This window comes from Strix uralensis, chromosome 6 (assembly GCF_047716275.1).
Source record: "Strix uralensis isolate ZFMK-TIS-50842 chromosome 6, bStrUra1, whole genome shotgun sequence".
Lineage (NCBI taxonomy): Eukaryota > Metazoa > Chordata > Aves > Strigiformes > Strigidae > Strix > Strix uralensis.
In genome coordinates, this window is record NC_133977.1 from 21,461,537 (window position 1) to 21,482,237 (window position 20,701).

Genomic DNA, 20,701 nt, shown 5'->3' on the forward strand with positions numbered 1-20,701 from the left:
CGCAGGAAGGCCCGCCCGCCAACCCGGAAGGCCCGGCGGAGGCAGCCGGCTGAGGGCCCGTGTCAGTGCGGGGTGCCGCCGGTTCCCTCCCCGCCGCCGCCATGGGGAAGTCATTCGCCAACTTCATGTGCAAGAAAGATTTTCACCCCGCCTCCAAGTCCAACATCAAAAAGGTGAGGGGGGCCGGGCCGGCGGCGGGAGCCGTTGCGGCCCTTACCGGGCGGCTGGTCTGGGGGGAGGTGCCGCGGCCCCTCAGCCCGGCCGGTCGGTCGGACAGGCCACGTCCGCCGCGCTCTGGGCGAGTCCGGGGGGCTGGGACGGGTCCGGGCGGTGCCTTGGGGGGGCGACGGGCTCCCGGTACCGCAGCGGCGTGAGTAAGGCATGTCGGCCTTCCTGGGCTGGGAGCGGGGCTGGGGCGAGGGGCGGGAAGAGGCAGGAGAAAACGTTAAGAAATACTTGAAGCTTCAGGTTTCCTTGCTTGCAGGCGTGTGCAGCTGTCGCCTTTTCCTGGGTCCGGCTTCTCAACATCTGACTCTCGGGGTAAACAGGCACTGTGCCCTGTCCAGGAAAACCCCCACCTGTCCCGATGTGCCCGTGTTTTCCCAATATTTTGCACCTGCCCTGCCCTGGTTCCAGGTCTCTCTTCCCCAGCACTATGCCGTTCCAGGAGCTCCTGAGAGCACCTGGGATCTGGGGCCTGGTGAGACAGAGGTGCTTTCTGAGCCTACTTTTCTCTTTAAGTTACTAAACTTTCTCATGTCTTTTCAGTTCTTAGATGTTGGAGTCGTAGCTTATCAAAATTAATGCTGTGTGAAGTTCATTTGTTGAAATGCTGTATGAGAGTAATATATTTTATGTGGTTGAAATGGGAGCTTTCCCTTGTTAAGTATTTTCAATAGATTAAGCCAGTTAAGTATTTATATGTGAATATATTTTGTGGTACTTTTGTATTTGCTTAAAATAGAAACTTACTTGTTCTAATTAGGTATGGATGGCAGAACAGAAAATATCATATGATAAGAAGAAACAAGAAGAATTAATGCAACAGTATCTGAAAGAACAGGAATCCTATGATAATAGGTGAGAATTGGCATAAGACCACACACTTCTTCCTACTGTCTCCCATTGACTTTAGTAGTAGGAGAGGACAGTGACTCAGAAATTGGTGTCTGATTAAGCGAAGGTCACAAGAACTTCTTTCAAGTGGCTTGTGTGTGTTCTCTAGTTATTTTCAAAGTATGTTATGCTGCTCAGAACAGCAGGTAACCTTGCATAACAGTGTATTTGGATCACACAGAAATCTGTCTCATAATTCTGTAGCCACAGAGTTATGTTTCAGTTGTGATTGAAATGTGTGATTTTTGGTATACAGTAGAGCACGCAAAAGTATTGACTGGTCTTTCAGGTTTTTTTGATACTCAACTTGTTACTCAAATTAACAAATTAAGAAATTGCCAGTTATTATAACAATTTCCTGCTGCACGTATTTTTTTTTAACAAGTAATAGTAATGTGATTGTTTTGTGTGTAACACTCCAAACTCTGCCCTTTTTATTTAGGTTGCTTATGGGTGATGAGCGTGTGAAGAATGGTCTTAATTTCATGTATGAGGCCCCACCGGGAGCAAAGAAAGGTACTGCGATTTCCTGAACGTGAGCAGACAGTACTGTAAAGCTAAAAACCTTCTTCAGAGATAAGCATAGCATCCATTATTTTAAAATAATGTGTTCATAGCGAGACAATGCTAGAACATATGATTTTTAGTTCTTCCTGTGGGAATATGCAGACATTCATAGTATGTAATAATTTTGATCTACGATACTTTAATTTCTTTCAAACTAAGAATGGTTGGGGGTTTTTTTAAGCAACAGTTCAATGTGAAGGGAAAAAAACAGGTAAAATACCTTTCCTGGCAACAGCAGATATTCTGTCCTTGACCAAAGGTGATAGCCAGTGATAAAGCCACGGAATGAGGAGGACTAGACCTTACCAAGGCCATGACTCAGACAGCACAAACCTACTCTCCTTTTTAGAAATAGCAGGATTGGTTTTGCCTAAAAGTTCTGCCCATAATTCGGCTTGATGCATGTCAAACATAGGAAATACCAAAGCAAGAAGTTAAATTAGTGGAAGTTTATAAATAATAAATACTGAGATTCTGTAGCCAACAGCGCTGGCTGACCTAACTCTGGTGGGTCTGACTATGACTGTATTTATAGATTCATAAATGGAAATTACTAGGTACCTGGTGGATACTCATATCAGTCATTTAATTTTAGCAAAATCTGAATGTAAGTGCAGAATTTAAAAAACCTATTCCCTCTAAAAGAAAACATGTTCCCTTTAAAATACATCTTTCCCACTTGCATGAAAACCCTTTGAAATACTTGGATGGGCTCATTCCTGTAGAGCAGATTTTACAGTTATTTAACTTTAAAAGTTCTTAAAGTAATCCCTTAAGTTTAGAGCAAATGCAATTTTAAACTAGTGATTCTTTCTAAAAAAAATGGGGTTTTTAAGATTTTAAAATCAAGTATTGTTGCTACTTTTGGGAAAAAAAAAGTTTTCTGTGTTTGTTTATCAAATCAATGTAGTTTTAAAAGCCGATTCTGGTTTTACAGGGTTTGTAACCATATCCTAGAGACTGATTATTTAAAACTATATTTAAATAAAGTTATTTTTCTGAGTATTTGCACTATTGTATTAGTGTAAACCATAAAATGTTTTGTCTCAAGCTTAGACACCAACTGCATTTTACATGTATAATTAATGTATCATTTCTTTTCTTTCCATGATTTCTGAAAATTCAAAGAGGAGACTAAAGAGGTATTTTGTTACATCATTTCTTTATGTTTTCTTTCTACTTACTGAAAATTTATTTAAAAAAAAGTTTTCAAACTTACCATCGTTTCTGTTTTATAGCAAGAAGGAGAGACTGAATACAAATTTGAATGGCAAAAAGTCGCCCCTCGAGAAAAGTAAGATGTCTGGATTTTATCCGAATGATTTTTTTTTTCCTTATTTACTTTTCATATCCTTTTCTTTTTCCTTTTTCTACTTTTTCCCATTTTATTTTTGAGAAGGTCACTTGTGTAATCCTATCATGTCCTGGCGGTTAATTAGTAAAACCTGTAAACCTGGAACTTCTTCCTTGACCGGCTTAGTTTTTGTTTGAATTTTACATCCATATGTGAGAACACATTAAAACTAATGTTTAACAGAAGTGTATATATAATCTCTGAAATTGATATGCACTTAACAACAAAAAAGTTGCTTTGTATATGATGGTTTTAAAAACAAATGATCAATTCACTTTTTTTTTCTTTTGTGTTTGTGTAACAGATATGCTAAGGATGATATGAATATCAGAGATCAGCCATTTGGTATCCAGGCAAGTTACATAAATTTCACTCTCTGGATGTCTTGGGTATATTTCAAATATTATCTAACTGCAGAACATTCACATGGACTCTCTTAATTTTATCACCTGTTTCTCAGTGAGTTTAAAAACTTCTCTTATGCCTAATAACATAGACATTTCTGTAAAGGTTATGTTTCTGTATTGTTAACTAAATTATGTAATTATTTTTTTTTCCTTTTAGGTGCGGAATGTGAGATGTATTAAATGCCACAAGTGGGGTCATGTAAACACCGATCGAGAATGTCCCTTATTTGGCCTTTCTGGAATTAACGCGAGTTCAGTCTCCAGTGATGGTTCAGGTAGGCAGTGAGTGTCTTTTAAAAGTGCTGGTTAGAAATTTTGAGGGAACTCATCACACTTAATTTTAGAAGGCTTAAGTTTATCATCTTTCAAAGAGTTGATGAAATGGGGAAAACGCTTTTTTATTCCAAATGTAGGATCCACAATTTTGAGTTAATTATTTCAAATTACAGGGACCTAATTTTGTAATTAGTAACACATTTAAAAAAGATTCTGTAATGACTGTTGCTTTGATTCTATCTGTAGCAAAAATTGAGATGCTGCAATTAGATTGTTTATATCAGAATGACAATATTTGTGTCACCAAAAAAAAATATTAATGTAATGGATTGCCAAAGACTGTCCCAGTTCAGATTCAGGCAAACTGCTTGGAAAAGCTGGAATATATCAGTATATCTTTGTTAATCACTTGGAAGAAAGGAGAGGTTTGCGTTTTTTAGTATAGGTAATTGGGCTTCTATAAGTGGACAAGCAGTTGAAACCTAGATTTCCAAATGCCTGGTTTCCTTTCAGCTGGCTTCATATTGCTTCCTGAACTACATTTTTTTTTTCCTGTTATCTTTCCTGTTACTTGAAGTCACACAGCATTTAGTGTTAGATGAGGTTTAAAGAAGTGGATGTAAACATTGAAATTGAATAATTTTTTGCCTGCAATACTTTGTTTTCTCTAAGTTGACTCAAGTTTGTAACGCTTTTAAGATTCTTAAAATTGTGTTGTGTTAAAGAAACACCTGATAACATGGGTGAATCTTCAGCTTTGCTGTACTGTGCTTTAAGATCACGTGTCATGTGTATTTGATTTCACAGGGATACCATTACAATTGCACACTTGATAACATCTGGTTTTCTTCTGTCTTTCCTCAGATTATCTATTTTATGTAGTAGCTCTTAGTTTTATTACGTGTTTAGCCTGCTGACAATCTTGCTTTTCAGAATTAGATCACCGAGATATGTCATTTCTTTGAGATGAGGCCTGGAAGACTTAAGGGAAATAATGCCTCTTACACTCCTCTGCTTTTGGGCACTGTCTGATGATTTATACCGTTGTATTAGCCATCCTGTAGTTGACGTTCTCAGCCTCTCTATTCAGTAGGTTATAACATTAAATCATTTTCTTGCCTCATTCTTACCTTAGAAGAAACTGTGCTTGGAGCATTTGGTGGTGGTAGAATTATATTGTGCAGCTCTTGCATGACAGATAAGCTTTTGTGCTGCAGAACTCACTTCCTCTCTTCCCCCTACTCCCCAGTTCAAAGGATGTGGGTAAATTTTAGGAATGTTTGACTGGGAAAGCAGAAAGTAATTGTACATGCTTGCACAAACTTGAAAATGGACTCCTCATTATTCATAATACTTTGCAGTGTCAATATAAGACTAACTGCTTGTTTCAAACCTAACTGAAGTAACTATCTAGGTGTGGGTAACGTTTGACTGCTGTGGGTGTTTCCTGTCAGAGAGATATTCTGCGAGTAGCCTTCCAAACCATCTTTCTAAGCTTAGAGAAAGGGATTTAGCACATATGATGAATTTTGCATGAAGGAAAGTGCTGTAAAACTACTTAGATGTTCTCAGACTGCACCAATGCCCTCTCATTTTCAACTCTGGAACTTAGAAGACAGTATGCTATGCTGAGCATAGACTTTTTTTATAGGCTGAGGAAGGATTTCAGCAAGTAGGGGTGGGCGACAGATCAGGGTTTGTATATATAATTTGTAAGACACTGTTCTTGGTTTTGAATAGTCAGCTGTAATGATACTGCTACTTTCTTTCAGGGAAACTATGTAAAAACACTGTAGGTAAAGCTTAGAATTGTTTTAAATTCTTGATTTAATAGTAGATACAAGGCTTATAGGAAATGGTAATATCGTTAATTAGATCATCAGATGAAAGGTTGTCTGCTTTTTCCAACCTCAGGAATACAATCCTTTCATCAACTTTTCTAAAACTTCATCTGATTTAATAACAAGCTAAATTACGCTCCTTTTGACAACTTCTGGAAATTCCATGTATGTAAATGAAGCGCTACAGTTAAGTGAGAACACAAGTTATTGAATTCACTGATTCTTGTAAGGCTCATAATTCATCCACGTGGCATGTTAAAGCAAACAACACACATTTTAAAAAAATTTTTTTTTTTTTTTTAGCTAAACCCTGACACCAGTCCTGTGTTGTCTGGGATGGGAGTAAGTTATTACCTTTGCATTGCTCAGAATTCTACCCAGTTGTTAAAGTGCTGCAGATCGGCAGTTAGCTCTGTAAAATTAACCTACACTGAGGGTAAAACAGTGTTTTGTTTCCTAACAGGACACTGCAACATGAAAAAGAAGTTCTATCATATTCTGACAAACACCCCCCAACAGTATAATCTTGTCTTGACCGTTTCCCTTTATTCTCTTTGTTTCTTCTCATTACTTCTACGTAATGCTTTGTTACTAGCCCTAATGCTGAATTGGTATCCACCTCTAAGAACCTTCCGTTCTGTACAACCCATCTCTTCAACCTCTGCTTCTTCCTGCTTCTCTTTATCAGTAATTGCATGCACTCCTAAGGTGCTTTTATGTCTCTAGATTAAATTCCTAATTCTGATTATTTTATAGTACTGCAAAAATGTCTGTTGCCACTGTTCTTATTTAGGTTGTCTAGAACTGCAGAAAACGCTGCTTTGTAAGGGACAGAGACTTTTTGTGATATCATCTCTTTATGAAACCTTTCTGTGTTTCATGAACTGATGATTAGGTTAAAAAAAAAAAAACAAACCCAGAAGCATTTGAATTGCTTCCCACCCACCCACACAACATGTCCTAAATAAGTGTCATGCTTAGACTGGTAAAAACATGTAAATAGTCCAGAGTTTTCATTTATTGTGATTGTCAACACCCGAAGAAAAGTACAAAACCACTTGGCTTTTAAGGTCTGAACTCCAAAGAGCAACTTTCAGAAGCTGTCTGTTCGTTTCTAGAATGGAGAAGAAAATACGCACCTCTGAAGAGAACAATGATTAGGGATTTCAAGGGTAGGGAGTGACTGCTTATAGTATACAGCAAGCCTGGAACGTGTATTTAATTTGTTTGACTGGGGGTTTTAATAGCTAAATGTGTAAAAAATATGTTTGCAACTAGCTCAAGGAAGAGTTGAAAAATGTTGGGCTAAATTATTAGGGCAAATAATACTTTCAAAGGTCAGGCAGTAATTCCATATGTAGAAAGTCATCTCTGAAAGCTTGTTCCTAGCTTGTGTGTCAGGAAATTGAAATATAAATATTGTCTCATAAATGAAAGGGTACGTCTGGGAAATACAGATATAATAAGGAATAAAGGTGAAACGAGAATAAAATTTTAGTACAATAGTCAATATACTGGGACTTCAATTCATTTATGAAATTAATTGTATTAGACCAAATTTAGGCTATAAATCATTGAAACAATTAACCAACCTGTAAAGGATTTAGCCCAGATAGGCAGCTCAGCCCAACACAGCCAATCCCTCACTCCCCCACAGGAGGACTGGGGAGAGAATCAGTGAAAGGGTGAAAGTGAGAAAACTCATGGGCTGAGATAAAGATGGTTTAATAAGTAAAGCAAAAGCTGTGCATACCAGCAAAGCAAAACAAGGAATTAATTCACCACTCCCCATTAGCAGGCAGGTGCTCAGCCATCCCCAGGACAGCAGGGCTCCATCACTCGTGATGGTTACTTGGGAAGACAAATGCCTTCACTCCAAACATCCTCCCTTCCTCCTTTTTCTCCCAGCTTTTATTGCTGAGCACCATGTCATGGTGTGGGATATCCCTCTGGTGAGTTGGGGTCAGCTGTCCCGGCTGTATCCCCTCCCAGCTTCCTGCACACCCCCAGCCCACCCCCTGGTGGGGTGGTGAGAGAAGCAGAAAGGTCTTGATGCTGTGCAAGTGCTGCTCAGCAATAACTAAAACATCTCTGTGTTACCAACACTGTTTGGTCACAAACCCAAAACATAGCCCAGTACAAGCTATTATGAAGAAAATTAACTCTATCCCAGCCAAAACCAGTACAAAGAGTGGTAGCCACAGTATTGCTAACAAATCTGTATGCATGTATAAAGGATTGGCGCTTACTTAATTGGAGGGACATTTTCATCTTTCTCCTTAGTCAAAAGCAAAAGCTTTTGACAGAAGAGTAAAAAATTTATTTTATTAGGATAACCAAGTTATTGAGTTAAAAACAGCAAGAGCAGCCTTTCCCCATCCTTCCCTTTCTTCCTTCCCCTTCCCAAAAACTGGGCTTTCAAAGGTCTTAGATGAATGGTGACTTCAATTTAATAAAAGCCCGGGGGTAATGTGTTTTGAGGGTTTTTTTAAATACCCAAATCAGTGTGTTTCAGTAGGACATGGACCTCTTATTTGAATGAAAAAAGTTTAAGTAATGCAGAAGCCAAATTCAAGAGCACTTGATACAAGTTCAGTTTGTGTTTTGTTTAATTTTTTTCCTGCTTCAGGGAGTAAACCAAAATGTCTTATTTGAACTCAGACCATTTTTTCAGCCTCAAAGGAAATGTTTGAGTTCACATGAATGAAAATGAAACAGCTATGTCTGATTTAGTTGCATTATCTAAAGTTCCTGCTCTGTTTCTCTGTGAGGAAAGTTATTGATCACCTTATGTACATTTTTTTTCACATCATAAAATAACCACCAATGCAGGCTTTTTCTTTCCCATAAATTCTGTAAGCTGTGATTCTCTTATTTCAGCAGGATACTTGTCTTTGAATCTTATGTGAGGACTGCATTGTAATCTTCCTCTTTGCCCATAAACTGACTGGCAATTGCTGGTTTGGATTCAGTGTTGAATATCTTGTATGCAAAGACCAGTCACGGACTTCAGTTTAGGAACCGCTGCAGGGCAAAAGCACGTCTGTGGCACAGAACTCTGTTCTGTGAGAAGAGACTGCTGTCTTTCAAGATCTGACATACACTGCAGCACTCCAGCAAACAAAAATAATTACAATCAGTACCTTAACTTAGGCATGGTGGCTTGGTTATTTTGCTTCTGGGACCATTTTACTAATGTATCTGGCAATTCATACAAAAAAAAATAATAATCTTACCATTAAAAAAAGTGCCTATTGAATAATATCTCACCAGTGAATAGAGATTATTTTTGCAATAAGGCAATTTCAGTGGATGTGGTTATCATGGGATAATCACACCCCTGGGGTACAGTCTTGTCTGTAATCTCCCAGGAGTGTAATTATTTCATGATAACTGCACCCCCTGGTGTTGCATTATTTCCATTATGAAAATCTTAGTTTTAGATATAAAGTAACTTACTTTGATCACTGGAAACTGCAAAGTAGTGTTAGAATGTTCCAGCTGTGAGGCTTACAGAGACCAACTTATAAGATTTACTTCTCCTTTACAAAGCTAAATTAGGCAATCAAAATCCTTCTTTGGGCTAAACTGATTTACAGGGTTTTTTACTGATAAAATCTGAACTTTCAAAGTTCAGACAAGATGAAGATATCAGTTGTCGTTCTGACTTTATGTGCCACTGTGTATATATGCATGTAATATATACCAGCAAAAGAACCCAGGTCACTAGCATCTAAAGGTTTGCCTGTTTTTACAATCCTTTTTTATCATTAACCAGCAGCATCTGGTGATTTTTGTGAGTCTGAAAAGCCTTTATTAGGACAGAGACTAGTGAGTGGGTCTTCTGTGCAAAATGTTTTGAAGTAATACTGTTATTTCACTTCAAAATTGCCTGCAATTTTCTTGGTCAGGTAAAGTTGGGACAAACTAAATACCTCTTCTTTTCTTTTTTTTTTTTTTTTTTCTTCCCTGCAAGCAGTCTATCTTGTTCAGTGAGCATTGGGTGGGGATTGCTAAAAAGCTATGAAAACTTAAATGCTTACAATTCTTATCATATATCTTTTAGAACAAATAACCTGCTAGGAATCTATTACTCTCTTATGAAGAAGGGTATTACTATCTTATGAAGTAAGGCTAGTATCTCAAATGGGGATGTAATTTTATGAATGGCATAGTTAGAAGAAGTGGAATGGTGAGATTAAAAAAGGTTCTTATGCTCTTGGCCTATGAAACCTAAGCCTGGAGAGTGCTGGGCATCCTACTCTGCTGTGGACTACTTCGAATGTTTTACAGCTGACTGGCTCCATATGTGATCTGTCCAGTGAAATTACTGAGAAGAAGGAGTACTGTAAAGTGATTAGCATGTTGTGGAAAAATCAGGCAAATAGTGCTAAAAATGTAATGCAGCAAAATGTGTTTGTATCTAGTGTCTTATGATGTACGACGATAAAGAAGCTCTAGATAAGTCTATGCAAATGCAGCCTTCTAAAGACTCATTATCATCTCCTAGAGTTTGTGCCCTCTCTTTTCATCGCCTGAGTGCCCCTATAATAATTGTGGTTGTGGTTTCCATCAGTCTGTCACTTAGTGTGTTCCACTGATCTTTAGCTTTTGGGTGAGAATCCTTTCCATAGTAATCATTGAAATTATCAGTCATATGGAGACAGCAACAAAGGAAATCTATGTCTATGTTTTATTATGTCTATATCTCACTGCATTTTTTCAGTGACAAATACGATACTTTTTTGTTTCCCAACAGGTAAAAATCTGCATTATATCAGGAATGCAGGAATTGACTTAAGTGTTCTCTTGAATCTATAATAACAAAGAAAAGGCATTTGAATAGTTAACTGTGAATATTTGTATAAACGGTCATCTGTAGAAACATAAAGGAAGGTTTCATACACTGTATGATCTACAGCTGAGACCTTTGATTGTGAACAGTAGGAACCTTAACTAAATCTTCACATAGTTTAAGAACCGTCACATTTTAGAATAATCCTCCATTTATGTTTCAGAAGCCTCTGTATTCGGTGTGAATGTATAAAATACAGATTTCTATTAGAAGTCTTGTGCTTGGCATTTAGGCAATAAATACGGATTCCTGTAGCAGTTTGATAACGCAAAATGGGTTTTTACTACTCAAGAAAAGCAAAAAGGAAACTCGGCATTCTCTGAAATACCCTATGACAAAAGCATGGCAAATCATACAGAAATTCTGTGCTAAAGTGTTAAATTCAGTTGAACTACAGACCCTCTGAAGAAGAACTAATTAAAAGCCAGAGATTTTTTTTTTTATTCATTGATTTCTCCCAATGCCAACTGCAGTTGTTGCTTTGAAGTGTAAATATGGCCTGAATACAGTCATCTCTGAAATAGATGGAAAAAATATCAGTAAAAAATGATCAATTCTGAATTAGTGGAGGCAGCATAAATTTGCTATGTTCTTCATGACCAGGGTCATGATCACATAATTTTTATAATGGCTCTTTGTCCTTTAGATAAATAAGTGTCTACTCTTATCTCTGTCACAACCACAATAAAAGTTCACAGACGATACAGTGTGATTAGGCTCAGTCTGTAATTTTTTTCCATTTATGTTCAATTTCAGTTTAAGCCATATGAGAGAAAAAAACCCGTATGAAACTGTGAAGAGCACGAAAAAAGTATATTGACAAAACTGTCTATGCTAATTTTAAAGTTAGTTTCCCTTTTAAAGCAAAACCTCAAAAGCCTTGTATCATATGTTTTGCCTTTGCTACCACCCAGAGAGGGCAGCATTCTGAATTCAGAGTATTGATGTGATTGTGGGCTAAACTGAAACCCACCAGCAGAATGGTTTTCTAAAACCTAGTTGATGTGTGTGTTTATTTTTCCACTGCAGAACATGGCTTTAGTATCACTGTTACACAGAAAATCAAATTTCAATTTGGAAGAGTTATATCATCATGTTGTCCAAGATTCATATAATAAAGAATGAAGACATATTATATAGTAATAAAGGATAAACCTTGAACATACCTTATCCTTGATTCATAAACTTTTAAATATGGTAGAGTGGAGTATACAGAGTGTGACACATACTGGCAAATTGATAGCAGATATGCAAGTGTGCTTTGTTCACGTTTATGTTCATGTAAATTATCTCTCTGTTACTAAGTCAGAAGAAGTCTGATAGTATGATGACGGTGATATTTTTAGATTAAAATGATCACATCCATAAACTAGAAGTGTCCCACACCAGAACCATTTTCAGGAAGGGGAAGCTCTAGATGAGTCCTATTCTAAATACTCTGTTTTGATGATACACAAAATGAGCATTAGTTACGCTAAAGGTTAAAAAGTCATAATTAAAATGACACCATGAAGGATCTACTGCCTTTTTCAGTAACTTTTATATTGAGTAGCCTGTTTAATTTCATAACAACACACAACTGCAGCCACTACCTGAGTACAGCTGGTTACTGTAGTTTCCCCTCCCACAGGTGGGAATAGTGGTTACACTATTGCTGCTGCTTATCTCCTTGCTTTCCATATATATTCCACAATAAAAATCCATTTAAAACTTAATTGATTGCAAAGAATAATTCAGTTTGCTCATCTGCAGTGGTGATAGAAGTGAAAGCTTTTATCAATAAATTGAGCAGATACTGTCAAGACTATGCATCATGAGTAGATAGAAGTAAAACTGCTATTTTTGGTGATACTGGCAATCATAATATTATGGTCTGTCCTTACTGCCACTGAAACTGTTGCAGAAAAAGTGGTATTTAATCACAGTCGTTATGAAAAGAGGTTTTAGCATACTGTTCTCTAATACTGGATAATTTGAAAAATGTGCTTTAGACATTTTAATGGAGGCCTGCTAGATGGTGTGTTACAGTGAGCATTGTTCTCCGAAGAGGAGTCCTGTGCCCATGCCTCTTAGAGGAGACATTCTGGCAACAACAGAGTGTTACATATGCTCTGCATTTGTACCTTCAAGAGAAGTACAGACAGAATTGGAAATTAATTGCAGCTATAGGTTTCTCTTGTTTCTGGGACAGGAGTGGGGGTAGTAATGTGAGGTGGGAGAGCTTGCTATAAGCTAGGCATTTAAGTAATTGAAATCCAGAATTATATCCCCCCCCCGCCCCAGTTGTTTAATAGAAGCAGAACTGAATTTGTTAAAATTGATCTCAGTTAAGTGTGATAAGAAATCGGAGTGCTCTTTGTTATAAAAAAGCAAATTTACTGTAAGTTGTAGAAATCCTAGTATGATATCCTTCTGCAATCCAGTATAATTGATGCTCATACAGGCTTCAGAAAAATTTGATCTACAGCTCTTCTGTTTATTTAATTGTATGAATATTATAAAGATGCACCAACAGCTGTTAAGCTAAGGTTGCATTCAGGTTGTACTTTGTGAAGACTAAAATCCTTCTTTTCACACTTCATTGAGGGGTTTCAGGTTTTGTGCCCCAACTCTGAATCAATTGATCTATTTGGACTTTTTTTTCTAAATAGTATCTTAAACAGAAGATAGCAGAATTAATGTAGCAAGAACTTCTGTAGGAAGTAAGAAGCAGGAAGAAACTGTAGCCTATTTGCTTGACAACACTATTTCTTGAGAATTACAAAGGCCAGTGAAAAGATTTTTAAAATCCTTTGGTGGGTCTTTAAGTATGGAGCCTCTTTTGTGCAAGCCCTTAATATAATTTTAAGTACCTGTAGAAAACTTAGCAAGTTGTCAGTTGTCTTAATGCATAAAAATAAGTATGATATCAGCATGCAATTAATTCCACTATGTAGTAAAAAGCTTTTCCAAGACTATGAATTAATTTTAAAGTAGATAAATGTTTTAGTTTTTAAAAAGTGTCATCTGGAAAAGTTTTAAAGGTTTTTTTTTTCTTTTCTTTTTTTCCCTATCAAAATGTAAATTCCAGAAAATAAGCTTGACAGTCATGTTCAAAAATAGCAAGGTACTGTATTTGACTTGTTTCAGAAAGAATAAGAAACAGATGATGAAACATTGTAACTTTGAACTTATTTTTAGTTTGCTGATGGAAGAATGCTGAGAGACTAGTTGTCAGAAGTTGTAGCGATCAGCTATTTTTACAGGATTCCTGTATCTTAATGTTCTGTCAACTCATGGCATAGTGTCATCTCTAGATGTTTTCACCTGCATGAGATCACACAGGTAGCTTCTTCACAGACTGTCTCACAAGTCCATAAGGAATGCATGTATGAGGACGTCAGTTTTCATAGTACACAGTACTTTTCTATGCCTGATGTAGGAGTGTTTTTTTGCAAGTTGATGGTTGCTGTTCAAGAATACTTAGCTAACAGCAGTTCCCAAGGTTTTAGCCAACTGAGAGCCTTTCGGCTCAATCTTACCATCTGTTTTACAGTTTATGTCTGAATTGGAACTTAACGAGATAACGATATATGGTTATCAGGTATACTTAGTACTGTTTTGTCTGAAGATCTTGGAAGGGTGATGACATAAGTGTAGTCATAAGCCAAAGACAGGCTGAAAAGATTTACCTCTTTAAGGGCTTACCAGGCAAACCAAGTTTGATCATGCTGGGCGTAGTTGTGTCTCCCAACAAGCAGGACTCCACAGTCAATTCACACCAAACAAAGAAAGAGGCCCTTCTTCCCAAAAGGAAGAAGTTGACATTTTTTTGAGAAAGTGCTATTTTACTTTCCATATATTTTTCATAGTAAATATCTCCCTTTCCATACTTTTCTGTGTGGAAAATTTATGAGTTTTGTCCGTCTCCACCGCTAAGAAACTCCTAAAATCACAAAGCAGGATCGGTATGTTTCATAAAACTAGTTAATCTTAGAATTTACAGTTAGTTTACTGAAGCAATAGTAATCGTGTGCTCCATGCTCTATTTTACATTCCTTCTAATTTAGATTACCTTCTACAGTAGTGTTAATTCATTGGCAGGAAGGTTAGTGAATGACCTGGTAAGGAAATGTACTGGAAGTGACCTAACAAAAGAGTGTATGTTTAGGGTGAAGAAAAAGTACCTAATCAGACAGTACATGAGGTGTTGCTGATCACAGGTATTCAATTAAAACGAAAGAGTGAGTTACAGGGTTTATAAATTATGCAGTCAAGTCTGAATCATCCAAAATATATCCCATTATTTCGTTCCTTGTTAGATGTTTGCAAAGAAAGACAGTGTGCCTAATCCCAAATACCTACTCTAATGCAATATCTAGTGGATTTTTTAAGCTGATAAAACAGAAATCTCTGAGGAGATAATAGCCTAGAGACTTGGTGTATACTAGAATAATAAGGACATAGATTTTTTTTTTCATTTATTTTCCATATGTATACTGAGTTTCTAATAATGGTTACATTCAACATTTAAGTTCAAAAATTTGTGTCATTATGAAAAATGCCGTATTAGTGACATAGTAGAAGTGCGTTTTCCCATTGTTTTAGGAGAGAAGAGGCACCTAAAAGTCTTGTTTAATGTGCTTTCTTTAGGTTTCCTGTGCTTTTTTACTATAATAAAATTATATTGCTAGACTTACCTAAATATATTTTCAACATGACAAAGTTACATAAGAGAATACCCTTGTACTTAAAGAAAAATGCAATTATTTTCTATTCTGAATCTCCAGACTGCTGTTTTAGAAAATCATATCTGATTATTTGCTCAGCAGAAGATTATTGAGTTGATTTAGCTGTGATTTTACTTAACAAAGCTTCAACTGAATTCCTACTGTGGAGTCCAAAAAAGGTAGAGAGATATAAATGATACATTCAAACTGTGATTTTTGTGAACAGGGCCATCAATGCACCCCTCGGAGCTAATAGCGGAGATGAGAAACAGTGGGTTTGCACTGAAACAAAATGTACTGGGGAGAAACTTGACCGCAAATGATCCATCACAGGTAATGATCTTTTTACCAGTAAGCTGAAAATGTCTATAAATCTAAATGTGATTGCTTGTGAATTGCTACTTAATGTTTTCAAATATGCATATCCATAGGAAAGCTGAATAGCTATACCAGTAGAAAAATGTCCACAAACTTACTGTTTTCCAGCTTTGTTTTAGTCAGAATGGTGAATCATAGATTACTTATTTTAAAACCCCATATAATAAATTAAATCCCTCCTCTAGGTGACTAGAAATTGAATTTTTCATAAATGGGATGGTTAGGGGTTTTGCCACATACTTCTGATGCAGTGCTAGCCTTTGGATGCAGTTTGAGGAAATATGCCCAAATATGCACTGCCAGGAAGGCTATATTTGAAGATTTTTTTACTGCATTGACTATTGTTACATTATTATTTCTGGGAGTGAAAATGTTTAATTGTCAGGGTACATTTCTAATTGAGGTGCTTTAATGTAAAGTGAAAAATTCATACACACTCCTTGAGTGAGCCACCATGAAATAACCTTTGTTCATATGGCAGGATAGTCAAACCACTGGTAAAGAGGGGACAGCAGCCCTCAGCTGGTCTTGAAATCTTGAGTAAATCAACAATTCATTGCGTCTCCACAGATGGATATACCTTTGCATTTAAAAAAGCTGTGTGCCCCAGAAAAAATGAGCATATGGGCGCTGTTAAAAGAATCACAGTGATATCAGTATGTTTGGTTTATGTTAGGTGTGGTGGGGGTTTTTTGGAAGAGCTTTGTAATCTTTATTTCTTCTTTCCCCTCCTGAGTGTGGCTAAAATTAAAAACATCACGGTGGGGAACTGTAGTGTACCAGATGCACATAATTTGAAGAATTCAGGGTCTTCAAAGTAGCTATGCTTTGCTGATTGCGTTATTGTATGTAGATTATATGATTACAGTATTTTGCATTGCTAGAACACTTTATGAACATTTAAAGACTAATAACACAACAGTGAGGTAGATGTGTTAATACCCATTTTCCTAATGACTAAACCGAGACAGAAAAGTAATTTGCTTAAATTACTCTGGGTTCGAGCAGGACTAGCATCTTACCTATTCATCCAGGCATGATAACAATGGAGTGACTTATCCTGGGGAATCATGTGGGCTCCAAAATTGGCTCATTTTTATTAACTGTTTCAGAAATGTTTCTTTCCCTAGCAGTGATTTTTTCATATGTTACTAATAACTCCTGTTGTATAACCCCCACATTATAACACCTACTCAGCTTTGAGACAGAATGTGGGGGGTTTTTTTTTGCTTTGTAGCGAGTTTGCTGCTCTTTCCAAAGAGTCTTAAGCTAACTTAGTAATACAAATATATTTGTGCCTGTGCAAAAATAAGGTACATAGAGGCATCACTTTGAATACAGAAATCTGAATGAAGAGATTATTTTTATATATAAGAGCTTAATGTCTTACCATGTTTTCCTAGGAATTTGTTGCAAGTGAAGGAGATGATGATCCAGAAGTCGAATTTTTAAAATCACTGTCAACCAAACAAAAACAGAAACTTCTAAGGTAAGTGTGGTACCTAGTGGAGGGGATCTGTATTGGCAGTAGTTCTGACTCCATGATTGTCGCTGTAACACTTCTATGCCATTGGAGAATTTAGCACCATCAGTACAGAAGAAAATCAGCTTAGTTTAACATATAGTTGACCACAAATGGCATTACGCAGCATGTTTTTTTAATCCAGTTGTTTTGTTTTAACCTGACTGTTCTAATCTAGTTGTGATACCTTTGCACTGGGGCTCATTTCCAATTCACTGCGATACTGAAATAATAATAATCGACTCACTGAAGATGCTGTAAATTGCTATTTTAAAATAGTATTTTGCACTCCATTGTTTACAGTATCTTCTTCCAGGCTTAAAAATTCTATGTTTTTGTTTACTCGTTTACAACTTGGCAAAGTGTGTTGTGTTCTCCTGTGTGGCTGAACTGAACCTGACGCGGCACCCCAGGGCCAAGGCTGTCCTGAGCTCGGCGCTGCTCTGGGAGCAGGGTCTGCAGCTGGCTGCTCCAGCAGAGGGAGCTCCCCTGCCTTTGTAGTTCTAATCAAAAGTTAATGAGATTTTCATTCTTTGCTTCCGTCCTACTGATTTCGTATGTCAGGTGACTTACTTTTTTTTCCCCTCTGCTAATTTGCAACATTATCTTGAAATAACCTGAAGATGTTTAAAATGAAAAATATCAACTACTGCCTGGTAGATCCCATACAGGTATCACTAGTTAAAACAGCCTTTTAGGTTAAAAGACGTTCTGTATATGGGGAGTGGGAGGAGGGGAGAAAGGTGAATGGCTAAGCAGGTACCTGAGCAGTTAGGTACATATAGTATTTGCATATATAATAAATAATTCTCTGAAAATAGTTGGCATATTTTAGGTTCTTTAAGGAATGTGTATGTAGTTTGAGTAACTTAAAACGGTATTTTGTTTGAACTTCTTTGTTTGAACACAATGAAATTATGATACTTTATATTTTGAAAGTTGAAGTTCAATAAATATTTGGGTCCTTTGGATTTTACTAGTGTGAAGGGATTTTTTTTTTTTAATACACTGAAAGTAGTTTCACTATTCAGTCAGTGATTTTTTGAGAAGACTAAACACAGAAAGCAAACTAAAAACTAGGTAAAAGTCAAATAGCAGCAAATACATGTGCATGACGTAATATCGTACTTATGGCTAGAAAATGTAAATTTCTAGTCACGATAGAAGAGGTTATTGAAAATATCTGTATTATTTGCCTGGAGAATTCTGAGTCGTAGGCTTTAGAGACTCAGTTTCCATCATTAATAGAAAGTGAATGCTAATTGCATTTTTTCATTTTTAAAATCAAATAAAAATGCACAAACAAAAGCAGCAATGATTTTCCAAAGTCTCCAGAGCAGGCTGACGAGGAAAAAAATAAAGCACCACTGAATGTATTTATTCCTAGTTACAAGGCCAGAATTGACATATGTGACTTACCTTTTTTTAAAATTAAAGAATTATAAAATCATATTCTTCCTCTTTTGAGGGAGCAGCTGTGAATTACAGGAGGATTCTTGCTATGGTTAACATCGGGTTAGAAGTTTAAAAGTAATACTTTGCTGAAAGAGGAGAGCAATTCAACATGTTTTTATGGAAAATAGTGTATTTACTGTGTAGGTCATCAGAAGTAGTGAAAAGACAATGACTTTGCAGTTTAGAATATCTTAACACGTCTGATTACGCTACTCTTCTATTTTGAAAATAAAAGGAAGTTGGATCGTCTGGAGAAGAAAAAGAAAAAGAAAGACAGAAAGAAGAAGAAGCAGCAAAAGAAAAAAAGCAAAAGCAAACACAAGAAACACAAGACGAGATCCTCTTCCTCATCTTCCAGTGAGACTTCAGTAAGCAGCAGTGATAGCGAGACTGACAGCAGAGATAAAGCAGCACAAAGGAAGATGTATTCTAAGAAAAGGAAAAAAGACAAGTTTTCAGAGGCTAGCAGCAGCAGTGATTCAGAAGGAAAGGCAAAGACTAGGAAGGAAAAACTTTATGAAGATCTCTCCAGTAGTCACGGTAACAAGGACAAAGATAGGGAGAAGTACAGACTTTTAAAGCAAAATAGTTCTGTGGAGAACAACAAATGGAGCTCCTGTGAGGTGGCAAGAAAGTCCAAAAGCAGATACCATAGCACCAACAAGAGAGAGACTGAAGGAAAGGAGAGGGATAGTAGAAGCCAAAGCATGGATGAGGGGAGCCGGAGAAGCCCTTGCACAAGTCACAGCAGTTCCAGGCAAAGGCAAATAAGAAGAAGTCCAAGTCAAAGCCCCGGTGGAGAGCAGCACAGGAAAAGTGAAACCAGAAGCCCCAGCACAGATGTGCACAGAGAGAAAAAAAGATGTAGAGAGCGCTATGGGGACAAGTGCAATAAAGTGGAACACAGAGAAAGGAGCAGACAAAGTAGAAGCAGAAGCAGAGAGAGGAAGAAGAACAGATAGTATAGGGGACAGGTGCAAACAGGAATGCCTCTGTTTTTTGACGAATACCTTTAACAAGGGCTCAATTACGTGTCGCTGTTCATTTTCCAACCTCTGTAACTAGCATTGCCTATGTAAAGCCAACAGCATCATTTCTATAACATTGGAATATTTGTAAATTAGGTATAAATGTTACGGTATTTTTCTTACTGTATAAATATACTTGTTGGCAAATACCTCTTGTATACATGCAGTAATTCATAGACCTAATTTTAGGGTTTTAAAATATTTCAGAGCAGCAGTATTGATATTCTTGGTTTTGTCAATGATGTTTTCTGTTTAGATGCAACTGTGAGGGGAAGCAGAAGGTAATTTGGGAAGAGTCCTGGGATATGCTAAATGCTAACAAACATTTGAGATCATTCTGGATAAAATCACTGCTTCAGATACCAAAACATTGTCTTGTAGAGGGGTTTTTTTTTTAATACTAAAGCATTTTTTCTAAAGTTCCCTGTAAGAGATCAATTTCATGAGTTTAAACAACAGAGAGACATAGTTCACATAAGTGTGTAGCAAACATTTTTTGACCTCCTGCAGTGTACAACTTGGTCAGGGCTATATAAACATCTTGAACCCCCGTTGGTATGTGTCAGTACAATGTCAAGTTATTGTTCAATAATCTCTCAAGACATGAAAAGAATATTTACTGCCTCAACCGTTTCAGGTATTTCAATGTTTGTGGTAGGAAGTTAATGTAAATAGTCATCCTTTTGTTTTCATGAAACAAACTGTTTTTTTTAATGATTGTCAGTAATTTTCTGCACACATTGTTAAGAAGATGAACTTCCATAATAAAATATCTTATTCTTTAAAAACAGTAAGAATTGCCTTCTCCAGAGTTCTGAATCAGTACAAGTGCACAGGGCAACACTTGACAAGGTTTTTATTGCAAAGGAGATGTTTCTCTGCCATTTCAGGGTGGCAGATGGAAGTACATTAGTGGACAGGTGAAAAGGTGTCACTATATTTGGTATTCTGGCAAGCAGCTTTCTTCCCCTGCTCACTCACAGGACAAATGGGACTATCTTTTATTACCAGTCCACTTCTGCTTCTTAAAACGGTTACTCAGAAGTTTTTCAGTATCACACAAAATATAATATATGGTGGAAGTGACCTGGCTTATCTTTCAAGTGCATGTGAATGGGTTTGAAAGGGTGAGCCATTAAGGGATGTGCCGCCTTCTTTTAAATGGCTTTGCCTTAAGTTGCTCCAGGCGTTCT

General features: G+C 37.0%; 1 protein-coding gene across 2 annotated transcripts; it reads left to right on the plus strand.

Moving 5' to 3' along the window:
* Positions 1 to 2: 2 nt before the first annotated feature.
* Positions 3 to 20,305, plus strand: CIRSR (corepressor of RBPJ and splicing regulator). Of its 2 annotated transcripts, XM_074873188.1 has the most exons (11): positions 100 to 173; positions 485 to 700; positions 986 to 1,080; positions 1,559 to 1,632; positions 2,812 to 2,825; positions 2,922 to 2,977; positions 3,342 to 3,390; positions 3,602 to 3,719; positions 15,352 to 15,458; positions 16,907 to 16,992; positions 18,716 to 20,305. In XM_074873188.1, exons 2-11 carry the CDS (start codon positions 587 to 589, stop codon positions 19,440 to 19,442), a joined length of 1,440 nt encoding a protein of 479 aa, XP_074729289.1. In that variant the 5' UTR covers positions 100 to 173; positions 485 to 586; the 3' UTR covers positions 19,443 to 20,305. The 2 variants fall into 2 exon arrangements, with proteins under 2 accessions (XP_074729290.1, XP_074729289.1); XM_074873189.1 differs by lacking the exon at positions 485 to 700 and having other exon boundaries at positions 3 to 173.
* The last annotated feature ends 396 nt before the right edge of the window (positions 20,306 to 20,701 follow it).

Bases quoted from the DNA above. Each gene is read 5' to 3' on its own strand.
- CIRSR (XM_074873188.1), top strand. From the start codon at position 587: ATGTGCCCGTGTTTTCCCAATATTTTGCACCTGCCCTGCCCTGGTTCC. The intron at 1,081-1,558 runs GTGAGAATTGGC...CTTTTTATTTAG, and splicing joins CAGGAATCCTATGATAATAG to GTTGCTTATGGGTGATGAGC. The intron at 16,993-18,715 runs GTAAGTGTGGTA...TGAAAATAAAAG, and splicing joins CAAAAACAGAAACTTCTAAG to GAAGTTGGATCGTCTGGAGA.